The sequence below is a fragment of the Littorina saxatilis genome, linkage group LG15 (genome assembly GCF_037325665.1).
Source record: "Littorina saxatilis isolate snail1 linkage group LG15, US_GU_Lsax_2.0, whole genome shotgun sequence".
In the NCBI taxonomy this organism is placed as follows: Eukaryota; Metazoa; Mollusca; class Gastropoda; order Littorinimorpha; family Littorinidae; genus Littorina; species Littorina saxatilis.
The window spans coordinates 13,786,465-13,802,973 of NC_090259.1; the positions used below are offsets into that span (position 1 = coordinate 13,786,465).

The window sequence follows — 16,509 nt, forward strand, 5'->3', positions numbered from 1 at the left end:
CTACGGGTCCTTATCAATGCGCTCGACAAACGATAAACTCAATGCCGTTTCGATTAAAACAAAGATCACCTCTCTGCCATCAAACCAAAAAAGTCCTGGTAAAAGTATCGGCATAATCAAAAATGTGTTTTCATCTTTTCTCTGATATGTACACACACCAACGTATTGGGTTAGTTGGGCTTCGTTCGAATGATGCAAATGGCGGCGTATGCGCACGCATACGGATGTTGGACCGGACATCGGTCTGATATTATGGGATGGATCACTCTTTTTTAGGGTGGTCTCCCTTGTTTCCAAGGGGAACGCGTACAGCGTTACCAGCACTGAACACACACACACACACACGCACGCACACGCACCCGCACAAACACTCACACACACGCAAGCACAAGCACAAGCACACACACACACACACACACGCACACACAGACACACAGACACACACATACACACACACACACACACACACACACACACACACACACACACACACACACTGTATTGTTTTGACAGACTGTAACAATATACGATATATTGCAGTTTATTTGATGGATTAATTTAAGCTAAACCAGGCGTGTAAAGAGTGTACATGGTTGCAACAACTCAGGGACTGGGTAAGTCGCAAGACTTGACCACTTCCGACCATTGGAGCCCGGGTGGACAAGTCATCACGTGCGCCCTTCCATAGTTAGTGTAGTTGGTGTTGTTGTTGGAGTAGTTGTTGTTGGAGTGGTTGTTGTTGGTGTAGTTGTTCTTGGAGTGGTTCTTGTTGGTGTAGTTGTTGTTGGAGTGGTTGTTGTTGGAGTGGTTGTTGTCGGTGTAGTTGTTGTTGGTGCAGTTGTTGTTGGAGTAGTTGTTGTTGGTGTAGTCGTTGTTGGAGCGGTTGTTGTTGGTGTACTTGTTGTTGGAGTAGTTGTTGTTGGAATGGTTGTTGTTGGTGTAATTGTTGTTGGTGTAGTTGTTCTTGGGGTAATTGTAGTTGGTGTAGTTACTGTTGGTGTAGTTGTTGTTGGAGTAGTTGTTATTGGTGTAGTTGTTATTAAAGTGGTTGTTGTTTGTTTAGTTGTCGTTGGTGTAGTTGTTGTTGAAATGGTTGTTGTTGGAGTAGTCGTTGTTGGTGTGTTGTTGGAGTGGTTGTAGTTGGAGTAGTTGTTGTTGGTGTAGTTGTCGTTGTTGCTGTTGTTGTTAGTGTTAGAGTAGTTGTTGTTGGAGTAGTTTTTGTTGAAGTGGTTGTTGTTGGAGTAGTTTTTGTTGAAGTGGTTGTTGTTGGTGTAGTTGTTGTTAGGGTTATTGTTGTTGGAGTAGTTGATGTTGGAGTAGTTATTGTTGGTGTAGTTGTTGTTGGAGTTGTTGTTGTTGGAAGGATTGTTGTTGGAGTAATTTTTGTTGGTGTAGTTGTTGTTGCTGTTAGAGAAGTTGTTGTTGGAGTGGTTGTTGGAGTATTTGTTGTTGAAGTGGTTGTTAATGTTGGAGTGGTTGTTGTTGTTGTTGTTGGTGGTGGTGTAAATGTTAATGTTAAAATGTAATATGAGTTGTTGTTGTTGTTGCTGTTGTTGTTGTTGTTGTTGTTGGAGTAGTTGTTGTTGGAGTAGTTGTTGTGGTTTGAGTGGCTGTTTTTTGAGTAGTCATTCTTGTTGGTGTGATTCTTGTTGTTGTTGTTGGTGTTGGTGTTGGTGTTGTTGTTGTAAAGGTGGTTGATGTAGCTTCTGCTTATGCTGAAGCTATTATGGTGACTGTTACTATGGCTGTTGCTACTGTTGTTTGTGTAGTTGTTGTTGTTGTAAATGTTGATGTTAAATTGTATTTTGCTGCTGTTGTTTTTTGTTGTTGTTGGAAGGGTTGTTGTTGGAGGGGTTGTAGTTGGAAGGGTTGTTGTTGGAGGGGTTGAAAGGGTTGTTGTTGCAGGGGTTGTTGTTGGAGGGGTTGGAGTGGTTGGTAGGGTTGTTGTTGGAGGGGTCGGAAGGGTTGTTGTTGGAGGGGTTGGAAGGGTTGTTGTTGGAGGGGTTGTTGTTGGAGGAGTTGGAAGGGTTGTTGTTGGAAGGGTTGTTGTTGGTGGGGTTGGAAGGGTTGTTGTTGGAAGGGTTGTTGTTGGTGGGGTTGGAAGGGTTGTTGTTGGAAGGGTTGTTGTTCGAGGGGTTGGAAGGGTTGTTGTTGGAAGGGTTGTTGTTCGAGGGGTTGGAAGGGTTGTTGTTGGAAGGGTTGTTGTTAGAGGGGTTGGAAGGGTTGTTGTTGGAAGGGTTGTTGTTGGAAGGGTTGTTGTTCGAGGGGTTGGAAGGGTTGTTGTTGGAAGGGTTGTTGTTAGAGGGGTTGGAAGGGTTGTTGTTGGAAGGGTTGTTGTTGGAGTGGTTGCTGTTGTAGTTGGAGGGGTTGTTGTAGTTGGAGGGGCTGTTGTAGTTGGAGGGGCTGTTGTAGTTGGAGGGGTTGTTGTAGTTGGAGGGGTTGTTGTTGGAGGGGCTGTTGTAGTTGGAGGGGTTGTTGTAGTTGGAGGGGTTGTTGTTGGAGGGGTTGTTGTAGTTGGAGGGGCTGTTGTAGTTGGAGGGGTTGTTGTGGGAGGGGTTGGAAGGGTTGTTGTTGGAGGGGTTGGAGGAGTTGGAAGGGTTGTAGTTGGAGGGGCTGTTGTAGTTGGAGGGGTTGTTGTTGGAGGGGCTGTTGTAGTTGCAAGGGTTGTTGTTGGAGGGGTTGGAAGGGTTGTTGTTGGAGGGGTTGGAAGGGTTGTTGTTGAAGGAGTTCGAAGGGTTGTTGTTGGAAGAGTTGTTGTTGGAGGGGTTGGAAGGGTTGTTGTTGAAGGAGTTCGAAGGGTTGTTGTTGGAAGAGTTGTTGTTGGAGGGGTTGGAAGGGTTGTTGTTGAAGGAGTTCGAAGGGTTGTTGTTGGAAGAGTTGTTGTTGGAGGGGTTGATAGGGTTGTTGTTGGAGGGGTTGTTGTTGGAGGGGTTAGTAGCGTTGTTGTTGGAAGGGTTGTTGTTGGAGGGGTTGTAGGAGTTGGAAGGGTTGTTGTTGGAAGGGTTGTTGTTGGAGGGGTTGGAAGGGTTGTTGTTGGAGGGGTTGGAAGGGTTGTTGTTGGAAGGGTTGTTGTCGGAGGGGTTGGAAGGGTTGTTGTTGGAGAAGTTGGAAGGGTTGTTGTTGGAAGGGTTGTTGATGGAGGGGTTGGAAGGGTTGTTGTTGGAAGGGTTGTTGTTGGAGGAGTTGGAAGGGTTGTTGTTGGAAGGGTTGTTGTTGGAGGGGTTGAAAGGGTTGTTGGAAGGCCTGTTGTTGGAGGGGTTGGTAGCGTTGCTGTTGGAAGGGTTGTTGTTGGAGGGGTTGGAAGGGTTGTTGTTGGAGGGTTGGAAAGGTTGATGTTGGAGGGGTTGGAAGGGTTGTTGTTGGGGGGGTTGGAGGGGTTGGAAGGGTTGTTGTTGGAGGGGTTGGAAGGGTTGTTGTTGGAGGGGTTGGAGGGGTTGGAGGAGTTGGAAGGGTTGTTGTTGAAAGGGATGTTGTTGGGGGGGTTGGAAGGGTTGTTGTTCGAGGGGTTGTTGTTGGAGGGGTTGTTGTTGGAGGGGTTGCAAGGGTTGTTGTAGGAGGGGTTGGAGGGGTTGGAAGGGTTGTTGTTGGAGGGGTTGGAAGGTTGGGGTTGGAAGGGTTGTTGTTGAAGGGGTTGTTGTTGGAGGGGTTGGAAGAGTTGTTGTTGGAGGAGTTGGAAGGGTTGTTGTTGTTGGAGGGGTTCTTGTTGGAGGGGTTGTTGTAGGATGAGTTGGAGGGCTAGGAAGGGTTGTTGTTGAAGGGGTTGTTGTTGGAGGGGTTGTTGTTGGAGGAGTTGGAAGGGTTGTTGTTGGATGGGTTGTTGTTAGATGGGTTGTTGTTAGATGATGGAGGGGTTGTTGTTGGAAGGGTTGTTGTTGGAGGGGTTGTTGTAGTTGGAGGGGTTGTTGTTGGAAGGGTTGTTGTTGGAGGGGTTGTTGTAGTTGGAAGGGTTGTTGTTCGAGGGGTTGTTGTTGAAAGGGTTGTTGTTGGAGAGATTGAAAGGGTTGTTGGAGGGGTTGGTAGCGTTGTTGTTGGAAGGGTTGTTGTTGGAAGGGTTGTTGTTGGAGGGGTTGTGGTAGTTGGAGGGTTTGTTGTTGGAAGGGTTGTTGTTGAAAGGGTTGTTGTTGGAGGGATTGAAAGGGTTGTTGGAGGGCTTGTTGTTGGATCGGTTGGTAGCGTTGTGTTTGGAAGGGTTGTTGTTGGAAGGGTTGCTGTTGGAGGGGTTGTTGTAGTTGGAGGGGTTGTTGTTGGAGGGGTTGTTGTTGAAAGGGTTGTTGTTGGAGAGATTGAAAGGGTTGTTGGAGGGCTTGTTGTTGGAGGGGTTGGTAGCGTTGTTGTTGGAAGGGTTGTTGTTGGAAGGGTTGTTGTTGGAGGGGTTGTTGTTGGAGGGGTTGTTGTTGGAGGGGTTGTTGTTGAAAGGGTTGTTGTTGGAGGGATTGAAAGGGTTGTTGGAGGGCTTGTTGTTGGAGGGGTTGGTAGCATTGTTGTTGGAAGGGTTGTTGTTGGAAGGGTTGTTGTTGCAAGGGGTGTTGTTGGAGGGGTTGGAAGGGTTGTTGTTGGAAGGGTTGTTGTTGGAGAAGTTGGAAGGGTTGTTGTTGGAAGGGTTGTTGTTGGAGGGGTTGAAAGGGTTGTTGTTGGAGGGGTTGTTGTAGTTGGAGGGGTTGTTGTTGGAGGGGTTGTTGTAGTTGGAGGGGCTGTTGTTGGAGGGGCTGTTGTTGTTGGAGGGGTTGTTGTTGGAGGAGCTGTTGTTGTTGGAGGGGCTGTTGTAGTTGGAGGGGTTGTTGTTGGAAGGGCTATTGTAGTTGGAGGGGTTGTTGTTGGAGGGGCTGTTGTTGTTGGAGGGGTTGTTGTTGGAAGGGCTATTGTAGTTGGAGGGGTTGTTGTTGGAAGGGTTGTTGTTGGTGGGGTTGGAAGGGTTGTTGTTGGAAGGGTTGTTGTTGGAAGGGTTGTTGTTGGAAGGGTTGTTGTTGGAGGGGTTGGTAGCGTTGTTGTTGGAAGGGTTGTTGTTGGAAGGGTTGGAAGGGTTGTTGTTGGAGGTGTTGGAAGGGTTGTTGTTGCAAGGGGTGTTGTTGGATGGGTTGTTGTTGGAGGGGTTGGAAGGGTTGTTGTTGGAAGGGTTGTTGTTGGAGGGGTTGGAAGGGTTGTTGTTGGAGGGGTTGTTGTAAGAGTTGTTGTTGTTGGAGTGGTTGTTGTTGGAGTGGTTGTTGTTGGAGTGGTTGTTGTTGGAGTGGTTGTTGTTGAAGTGGTTGGAGTTGGAGTGGTTGTTGTTAAGTTTGTTGTAGGTACAGTCTGGGTGGGTTTGGTAGTGTTTGAACCTGAAATGTAATGATATTTTTTTCTTATAAATTCAATGGCGTGTTAACCTGCGATTTGTAATCTCGAAAGTCCAGGGGCCAGTTTCATAAGATAGCAGCGAACCGATTGACAGTCGATCGACTGTGGTTGATCGCCGGGGCACCGAAAAGCGAGTTTCATGAGCGAATCACCGTTACCCGCGGACAACCGCAGTCGACCGACTGTACAGTAATCCGAATGGCCAAGTCGAGGGCTAAATTTAGCAACATTACCACTTCCGTTTGCTCATTCGCACGTGAAAATGGCCGATTTCGAAGAAATAAATAGTCTCTGCCCGCTCAAAATAACAATGACTGAGACTTTCACTAATTCCTTCGCGTGACGTTTAACCCTCTTACACCATAATGTGACGTCTTCAAGACATAACCCTGACTTGTCTCCTCGATTACTGCGTCATGATAGATAGATTTCGAAGAACAATCACAAGGTTTGGCTCACAATCCAAAAAAGTGTGAGCATTCTGCCATTGACTGTGCGGATAATTACATTTATTTTCGGTTTACCGCAGTAAGCCGAACACAGTGTTTGGGGGAGAGCATCCCCGTGTTTGGCCGACTTCCGGTGAGACGACCCGCAGTCGGCCGACTGAAATTTTGTTCGTGAAACCCGATAACGTCGGATTACTGTGGTTCTCTCGGACAACTTCAGTTGGTCGACTGTGTTTTGGGCTTATGACACTGGCCCTAGGGATCTATTCTGTGCTCGTAGCAAACACTAAAATTGTAAGCGCTTTGACCGGAAAACGGACAATTCTGACGCAATCGTGGATGACGTAAATAACAGCTATAATGTGTTTTCAGCGTAGCAATAGGTAGAGGTTACATGCCGAGTCTCAGTGATTATTAAAAATAATGGTCGAAGTTGGCGGATCATGAAAAATGCGAGCTTTCATGTTCTTTCGTCAAATGGGACTAGCAGACGAACTTTTGCACCTGTGTTCCAACGTTAGTTACTGTATGAAGTTCAGTTTTCTGGGGAAAATAGTGTATGAAACCGCTTTATGTTGTTTAAATTGATGAGATGTGTGCATTTGGTTGCGTGTGATCTGTTTATAAAATGAAATATTGTTGAAAACTGACCGTCGGATTGCAGTCAGTGTTGTCGAAGAAACTGAGTGAAAAGAAGGGGAACTACTCTTGTCGCTGGACAAAGTATGAGTTACTTGCCTTAGGAATTTGCTTGTGATGAACGTTTGTGCACCGCAGATCTAGATTCAGAAAACAACCGAACTCATGGATTTTATGTGGAGATTCATGTGTTCAGGCCTGTAGTTGTTAATTTAAATGCGGTATGTTTGTGTTGTTTGCTCCAGAGATGTATACTTCGTACCTATCGAGCGTTCGGAACTTTTCAGTCCCAAAAGTAGTACCGAAACAGAACAGCTTCTCAACCCATTGCACTATCGAGGATTCAGGCTGTTGCTGGCTCGTTATTTGTTTGGTTGCTGGGTCATTATCGAAAAATAACTAGCTCTACAAGTTTACAGAGGTAAAGAAGCAGAGGGGGGAATAAGGTCTGATATTTAGACGAGACAAGTATAATGCCGACGAGTCGAAGACGAGTCGCATTATACTTGTTCGAGTCTAAATTTCGGACCCTATTGCTTCGCTGAAAACACAATAGCGTTTATATTGCTATTCTGACATTATATTCTGTATTAAACAATGGCGACTGCACGTGAGAGGGAACAAAAAAGAGACCAAAAAGCAATGTACTCACGTTAAAATGACGAACACGGAACGAATAACGGCGACGTTTCGACCTAAGGCCAAAAAAAAAAAATTGTCTGTTTCTGGTAACATGGCTAAAAAAAATAGGGTCGGTAGGTCGGGATTTTTTTTTTATTTTTTTTTTATTTTTTTTTTTTACCCCAAATGTAGACCAATAAAACTAACTTTAAAAATCGCGCAAAGAGACTGGATTTACTATACATTGAGACAAGACACTCAACACATTTACAAATCGTCAGCGGACTTTCGTTTTCACACGTTTTTGTTGTTCATTTTCTCACCCTGTCCTTTACCACCAAAAAAAAATAAAAATTTTTTGAGTTTGGAAAAAAAAAGTTTAGGGTCGGCGCCGAAATTTAGGGTCGGTCGGGTGACCAGAAACAGACAAATTTTTTTTTTTGGCCTAAGGGTCTTCTTCAGGCACAAAAACACAAAAGTACACACACAAAAAAGAAGAAGAAAGACGATAGAACAAATAAAGAGGAGAATAAGTAGAGGTTACATGCCGAGTCTCAGTGATTATTAAAAATAATGGTCGAAGTTAGCGGATCATGAAAAATGCGAGCTTTTTCATGACCGCGAACTGAGACCATTATTTTTTATAATCACTGAGACGAGGTGTGTAACCTCTTTATTCCTCCTTTCTTCAGTTATTCAAAGAAAAGAGGAGTTTTTTGCGAAAGTTTGATCGAATCCTATTCTCTCAACCAGTCAACCTGCGCAGGCGATCGATTAATGCGCGGTTGTATAGTTCCGTGCAAATCATTCCATTCTGTTAACACTTCTTGTCAGTTTTCCTATTTTGGACTAAAATCAAGTACACAGATATGCTGTTATTCTGCTGTGGCGGCAAAGGCAGATATTGTGTGTTCTGTATATGTTTTGGTATCGCTTAGGATAATGTTTTTTCGTCAAATGGGACTAGCAGACGAACTTTTGCACCCGTGTTCCAACGTTAAAAACTGTATGAAGTTCAGTTTTCTGGGGAAAATAGTGTATGAAACCCCTTTATGTTGTTTAAATTGATGAGATGTGTGCATTTGGTTGCGTGTGATCTGTTTATTAAATGAAATATTGTTGAAAACTGACCGTCGGATTGCAGTCTGTTGTCGAAGAAACTGAGTGAAAAGAAGGGGAACTACTCTTGTCGCTAGGCAAAGTATGAGTTACTTGCCTTGGGAAATTGCTTGTGATGAACGGTTTGAGCACGGCAGATCTAGATTCAGAAAACAACCGAACTCATGGATTTTATATGGAGATTCATGTGTTCAGGCCTGTAGTTGTTAATTTAAATGCGGTATGTTTGTATTGTTTGCTCCAGAGATGTATACTTCGTACATTAGAGCGTTCGGAACTTTTCAGTCGCAAAAAGTAGTACCGAAACAGAACAACTTCTCAACCCATTGCACTATCGAGGATTCAGGCTGTTGCTGGGTCGTTATTTGTTTGGTTGCTGGGTCATTATCGAAAAATAACTACCCCTACAAGTTTACAGAGGTAAAGAAGCAGAGGGGGGAATAACTGACAAAACAACTACACTGCACAAACCAACAAATGACAAAGACAGAGAAGCAAGGGAAGCTACCCGAGGGGAATGAAAAGCGGCAGTTTTAGGGTCTGTAGACCAAACAAAATGTGTGTGGAGGGGGTGCGTGAAAGGGAACGAAAGAGGAGACTCACGTGTGTCCGCACGGGTACGTGAGTCTCCTCTTTCGTTCCCTTTCACGCACCCCCTCCACACACATTTTGTTTGGTCTACAGACCCTAAAACTGCCGCTTTTCATTCCCCTCGGGTAGCTTCCCTTGCTTCTCTGTCTTTGTCATTTGTTGGTTTGTGCAGTGTAGTTGTTTTGTCAGTTATTCTCCTCTTTATTTGTTCTATCGTCTTTCTTCTTCTTTTTTGTGTGTGTACTTTTGTGTTTTTGTGCCTGAAGAAGACCCTTAGGTCGAAACGTCGCCGTTATTCGTTCCGTGTTCGTCATTTTAACGTGAGTACATTGCTTTTTGGTCTATTATATTCTGTGTTAAAGTCATGTTTTTGTCAACAACAACTACTAGAATGGTCCATTTCGTCGAATCATCATCATCATCATCATCATCATCATCATCATCAACATCATCATCATCATCATCATCATCATCATCATCGTCGTCGTCGATGTCGTCGTCTTTATCATCATTGTCATTATTATCATCATCATCAGCAGCATTATCATCATCGTCGTCATTGACGTCATCATCGCCGGCATCATCATCATCATCAACATCATCATCATCATCGTCGTCGTCGTCGATGTCGTCGTTTTTACATTTAGTCAAGTTTTGACTAAATGTTTTAACGTAGAGGGGGGAATCGAGACGAGGGTCGTGGTGTATGTGCGTGTGTGCGTGTGTGTGTGTGTCTGTCTCTGTGTGTGTGTAGAGCGATTCAGACTAAACTACTGGACCGATCTTTATGAAATTTGACATGAGAGTTCCTGGGTATGCAGTCCCCGAACGTTTTTTTCATTTTTTTGATAAATGTCTTTGATGACGTCATATCCGGCTTTTCGTGAAAGTTGAGGCGGCACTGTCACGCCCTCATTTTTCAACCAAATTGGTTGAAATTTTGGTCAAGTAATCTTCGACGAAGCCCGGACTTCGGTACCGCATTTCAGCTTGGTGGCTTAAAAATTAATTAATGACTTTGGTCATTAAAAATCTGAAAATTGTAAAAAAAAAAAGAAAAATTATAAAACGATCCAAATTTACGTTCATCTTATTCTCCATCATTTTCTGATTCCAAAAACATATAAATATGTTATATTTGGATTAAAAACAAGCTCTGAAAATTAAATATATAAAAATTATTATCAAAATTAAATTGTCGAAATCAATTTAAAAACACTTTCATCTTATTCCTTGTCGGTTCCTGATTCCAAAAACATATAGATATGATATGTTTGGATTAAAAACACGCTCAGAAAGTTAAAACAAAGAGAGGTACAGAAAAGCGTGCTATCCTTCTTAGCGCAACTACTACCCCGCTCTTCTTGTCAATTTCACTGCCTTTGCCATGAGCGGTCGACTGACGATGCTACGAGTATACGGTCTTGCTGAAAAATGGCATTGCGTTCAGTTTCATTCTGTGAGTTCGACAGCTACTTGACTAAATGTTGTATTTTCGCCTTACGCGACTTGTTATCATCATTGTCATTATTATTATCATCATCATCAGCAGCATTATCATCATCGCCGTCATTGACGTCATCATCGCCGGCATCATCATCACCATCATCATCATCATCATCATCATCATCATCATCATCATCATCATCATCATTTAATCAACAATAAAGCAGCAGCAGCTGCTGCAAGCACAACCGCAGCACCACCATCGTCGTCGTCATCGTCATCGTCGTCTACATTATATGTCTCCTGGTCATCGTCGTAGTAAGTAGGCACAAGCATTTGACTCACCGCAGGCTGTTATCTTAAGGAATCGGATTTTGATGTGACGGCGTGCCTTTTTCGACAAGGCAATAACTGTCAGTCGGTCCATAAAGACGGTCGAGTTGGTCAGTTGGAGATTTAATGTATTCCTTTTCGTGTATGTGAAGACCTGTCATGAATCAGTTCATCCATCAAACAAGCAATCAACACTACGCCAATCCTTCCATGTATTGATATATTCATCTACCATCCATCTATCTATCTATCCTACCGTCCATCTACCCGGATCCATCTATCAATTTTAGATCAAATTAATTAATCAGTAAATCGTGTCATTCATACGTCTAGTAATCAAACTAAACTACTGGGACATTATTGTTAATTAGATTAAAGGCCCAGTCTGCCTCAAATGGAACGATTTAAATCTTTGCACAAAAAAGCAGTTCTAACCTTGTGGAACACACTTACAACAGCAGTTAATAGCATTTCGTTTGAATGGCTATTTAGCTTGCGTAAACCACACACCAGATTTCGTGATTTATTTTACCCAGAGCCACCGTGAACCCGTGTGATTCACTTTACTTTTTTTCACAATTTAATCGTCAGTTTGTGATTTTAACGCGACTCGCTGTATCTGCAATAACACGTTATTGTGTACCTCTGAATCTAAATGCAACACACGACTGCGAGTCACACGAACTTATCGGCGGCGGTTGACTTCAAACAAGCAAGCGCTATGCAGAAAATTCGTCTGCTTGAAAAACACGACCTTGCGTGATCAGCTTCCGGGCGCCTTTTTTTCAAACTTTCAAAACTTCGAATTGTACTGATCTTGTCTTGATGAAAAAAGAAATCTTCACTGATTTAAGAATGTTTGTGTAAGAAGCTGTCAATTTATTATTAAGATTTTAAAAGTTAGTTCTAGCACCAAAACGAGGCGTCCGATTGTGGTACTAGACAATCTAGCTGTCTGGCCACGCAAAAATACATTCTTTGAAAAATGCTCGCTGTTTACGGAGGGCACCTAGAATATTCTCAAGCGGTGAGTGTTTAAACGAAAGGGTGTTTGTACTGTGTGTCAAAGCCTGACAGTGTCTGTGACCAGAAACTGATGGTTTACGGGAAGCTGAGTGTGAGCTGAGTGTGCCTTTAACATCCTGCTCCGTATGTTTACATCAGGAGACTTACAGAGTCAGGCCGTCTCAGTTTATTGTTTAAACTGCCGAATAGATTACAATAAGAATATATATATATATACCCACCTCGAAACCAATTATTGCATGTTTTAAGGACAAAGCTATGACATTGAACAACGACAACAACAACACACGCATTTAACAAGTGACTTAAAAGTACGAATTATAATTAATGATCATGTAAAAGTAATCGTCAATTATCACATGCGTTGGAAAGTCCATACAGATTTATTTTGTTTTGCAAATCAGGAATTAAGAAGAACAAATTAAGTCGAACCAACCTTTTTGTCCACAATTGTTTTGCTGTGCATAAACGAAACGAGGATGTGGCTAACGTGTCGCAGCTTTATAACCAAGGAGATCAGCCTAAAGTGCTCCCTCGGCGTGAGGACGTAGTCCACTCTCAAAGCTTTTCCAGTGACACTGTTGACAAAGCTGTTCTCAGTTGAACCAACACGTGTTCCATACCCGGCTGTAGGGCTGAAGTCCGTTAGGATTTTAGGAGTTTCGCCATCTTTGCATTGTAGAATCCCTGAATGGGTTGTAGTTGGAGGGGTTGTTGTTGGAGTGGTTGTTGTAGGAGTTGTTGTTGGGTTAGTTGTTGTTGGAATGGTTGTTGTTGGAGTGGTTGTTGTTGAAGTGGTTGGAGTTGGAGTGCTTGTTGTTAAGTTTGTTGTAGGTACAGTCTGGGTGGGTTTGGTAGTGTTCGAACCTGAAATGTAATGATTTTTTTTTGTTATAAATTCAATGGCGTGTTAACCTGCGATTTGCAATCTCGAAAGGGGTCTATTCTGTGCTCTTAGCAAACACTAAAGTTGTAAGCGCTTTGACCGGAAAACGGACAATTCTGACGCAATCGTGGATGACATAAATATATGAGTTATTTCTAATAATGCTGACTGTTAGCAAATGATAACAAGGCATGTCGAGAAAAAAGATATCAAAATGAGCCTTTAGGCGAATTTTGATAGCGTTTTCGAGACATGTCTTGTTATCATTTGCTAACAGTCAGCATATTAGAAATAACGGTTTTATTATCCGTGCTTGGTAACAAACATAATACCCGAAGCGACCCTGCAAGTAAAGTGTCGCCATTTTGGCTTGGTTGGTTACAAGGTAAACAGAGCAAACAAAACAAACATCCAGCACACTTTCAGCTTTCAACAAGTAATCTTTCCCAAAAAGTTTAATTCACAACGTGTCCCTTCTTTTCTGTGCATAGTATCATAAAAACACTCAACATCAACAACAACAAAACAGAACAGACTCGAAAATGCTAACAAACCGAAAGTCCGAAATTGGAACGTACAGTTCTCGGAAGAGCCATCTCAAATGTTGCACATTTGTGTTGCGCATGCGCAGTTGAATGCGGTTAAATGTCAGTGGAATTGAATGTTGATCGTTGCATGCGAGAGGTCACAGTGATGGAACATTGGCGGATTTGGTCTCGTTGGAGGCATGGCAGGTTCGTATTCCGGGTCGAAAAGAGCTGCTACTTCGTCGTTGCTGAGTTCCACGTCCTGTCGGATCGTCTGCTGGCTTGTGACAGTCGCCGATGCAACGAGACGACCGCGTTCGATTCTGCTTCCCGTCGAAGTTCCGCGGGCTGGTTCTCCCCGCGAAGTATGACTTGGGAGCAGTGCCAACTGCCTATTCTCTGTGAGCTGGGACGACATGGCAGCTGCCATCTCTAGTTTTTTGGCGGTGGATGTTTTTTCAATCAATCAATCAATCAATGACGCTTATATCGCGCATATTCCGTGGGTACAGTTCTAGGCGCTCTGCAGTGATGCCGTGTGAGATGAAATTTTATACGGCCAGTAGATTGCAGCCATTTCGGCGCATATTTACCTTTCACGGCCTATTATTCCAAGTGACACGGGTATAGGTAGACAATTATTAACTGTGCCTAAGCAATTTTGCCAGGAAAGACCCTTTTGTCAATCGTGGGATCTTTAACGTGCACACCCAATGTAGTGTACACGGGGGGGGAGGGTTCGGACACCGAAGAGAGTCTGCACACAAAGTTGACTCTGAAATAAATTTCCGCCGAACCTGGGATCGAACTCACGCTGACAGCGGCCAACTGAACACAAATCCAGCGCGCTACCAACTGAGCTATATCCCCGCTACGGTTGGAGGGAGTTAACAGTTTTGTGACCGGTGACACTGATAATGTCAATTGGACTGAAGTTCTTGTCTGCGAGTAGTGTTGCACCCGTCGCTCGCACGCTGTGGTTTGTGTGCATCTGCGACAATTGACACAGCTCACTCAGCTTTGCCATGAACTTCTTCATAGTATGGACGCCCATGGGTCTGTTGTCATACCATGTTTCGTCATCTCCATGGAACGTGTTGATAGGGAATTGCCAAAGACGCTCACACTTCGGATTTAGCAGAGACAGGTACTTGTTGTAGCTGTACACTGGACAGCTGCTGTCCCCAGTCTCTGGCATGACTCCAGTCACAAGTTCTTCATCTCCAGCTCTGTGATTCTTGGTGAGTTCATCAAACCGCTTGATTACATATTGTTTCCCTGTTGTTTGATCGATCTTCACTCCGAACGTGTCTTTCGTCATTTTCTCAAAGTTTTCCAGGCCCCGTCTAAAAAAATAAAACCGGACATCAAACTGAACCTTGTTCAAAAGGCCCGTGGGGGTGTTGGGAGACATGAATTTTGATGCGTATAGGGTTTTGAGATCTTCTTGATTGATGGCAGGTGTGTGTTTGACGTCTGCGTTCCCTTCCGCTTTTAGTTCCTGCATGGCAACTTTGAATAGTTCATTGCTGGAATGAAACTGGCTGCCAGTCATTATGTTGAATGGTTTGTTGTGGGGAGGATATGAAAGATATCTGTTTAGTCCGTACATCAGTGCTTGCAGTGACTTTCCTCTGTACAACTCGTTTTTCTCTGTGCGCACGCTCATGTAGAAATGCCCAAGAACCTCGTTGAGTTGCTCAGGGGTAAAATCCTCAAAGTTGACTGCTTGTCGTTTTTGTCTGAGGAAATCTCGCAGACTCTTTGCAGCGTTTATGTTGGCTCTCTAAAACAGAAAGAACAAAAATAGCCTTTAATTTCATTTTTAAGTATTGTTTACTACTTGACAGACAACAATTGCCTTTTTGTGGTGTAGGGTATTTTTTTTATTCGCAGGGGTTGCTTGCACACATTAAGTGAGCTATGCATATATATGCATGGTGTTGTGTTTAATGTTTGCGATCTGTGTTCATTAATTGTTGTGAAAGTTTAGTTATCCATACCATGGGTGGGTTTATTACATTTGTTAATGTAAATTTGTGCAGAGCTGGAACTCAAGAAGGCATCTTTATCATAGCTCTCTAGGCTCTTTGTTTTTGTTCTTGAATCATTTTTCACTTCCAGCCTGTGTTTCCAAATCCCTAGCCAAAAACACTAAATTTTTTATTGATAAATCTCTTGTTATTATTCATTTTAAAATTTGTTAATTACATTCATGGGGGATTTATTTGAAGGTTTGTTACTTGACTGCACGTCACTCAGCATTGGTAACATTACTGCTATTGATAACATTCATTATTAAGCTTTATCAGTGATATCACTGGGCGGGGATATAGCTCAGTTGGTAGCGCGCTGGATTTGTATTCAGTTGGCCGCTGTCAGCGTGAGTTCGATCCCAGGTTCGGCGGAAATTTATTTCAGAGTCAACTTTGTGTGCAGACTCTCTTCGGTGTCCGAACCCTCCCCCCGTGTACACTACATTGGGTGTACACGTTAAAGATCCCACGATTGACAAAAGGGTCTTTCCTGGCAAAATTGCTTAGGCACAGTTAATAATTGTCTACCTATACCCGTGTCACTTGGAATAATAGGCCGTGAAAGGTAAATATGCGCCAAAATGGCTGCAATCTACTGGCCGTATAAAATTTCATCTCACACGGCATCACTGCAGAGCGCCTAGAACTGTACCCACGGAATATGCGCGATATAAGCGTCATTGATTGATTGATTGATTGATTGATATCACTAAATGAGCAAATCAAATGTGAATTACCTTTGTAGCTGCTGGTGTCAGCAACATCTTTTTTGCCTCCAGTTCTTCAGTTGAGTACTCGACATGTCGTTTGTTTGCCATGTTGCCAAAAGCACATAGGTGTAGTCTGCTACTGACAGCACCAAAAAGAGTTGCTTCCCTTTATTCAGTATTAAACTTACTTGCCCTTCTATTTCCCTCCAACCGACAGAATTTGCTTTTTAACACATTTTACACAGTAAATTGCATGGGAAAAATGTCAAAAAGGGACATTCAGTGGAACAATTCACCCTGATGTTTCTTATATTAATTTTTATTTTGTCGTGGTGATTTTGAATGCGATAAACAAAAAGGGTCCCGCCTTGACCGTTATAACATTTAACAGGTCACCTAGAATCAGTCCTGATTGGTCACATAGCGATACAGGGCACTAGAATGATAATAAACAGCTATAATGTGTTTTCAGCGTAGCAATAGGTAGAGGTTACACGCCGAGTCACAGTGATTATTAATAATAATGGTCGAAGTTGGCGGATCGTGAAAAATGCGAGCTAGCGAGCTTTTTCATGACCGCGAACTGAGACCATTATTTTTGATAATCCCTGAGACGAGGTGTGTAACCTCTTTATTCCTCCTTTCTTCAGTTATTCAAAGAAAACAGGAGTTTTTGTGCGAAAGTTTGATCGAATCCGAATCACTCAACCAGTCAACCTGCGCAGGCGATCGATTAATGCGCGGTTGTATAGTTCCGTGCAAATCATTCCATTCTGTTAACACTTCTTGTCAGTT

The 16,509-nt window shown here is 43.2% G+C and overlaps 1 protein-coding gene and 1 pseudogene across 1 annotated transcript; both read right to left on the minus strand.

Moving 5' to 3' along the window:
- Positions 1–525: 525 nt before the first annotated feature.
- On the minus strand, positions 526–3,820 carry LOC138948286 (mucin-2-like; annotated as a pseudogene).
- On the minus strand, positions 3,819–15,822 carry LOC138948287 (GATA zinc finger domain-containing protein 14-like). Its single transcript, XM_070319800.1, has 4 exons — positions 15,742–15,822; positions 14,579–14,754; positions 14,039–14,314; positions 3,819–5,312 (listed from the first exon to the last, which is right to left on the minus strand). The coding sequence occupies exons 1-4, from the start codon at positions 15,820–15,822 to the stop codon at positions 3,836–3,838; spliced, it is 2,010 nt and encodes a 669-aa protein (XP_070175901.1). The 3' UTR covers positions 3,819–3,835.
- Between the last annotated feature and the right edge of the window lie 687 nt (positions 15,823–16,509).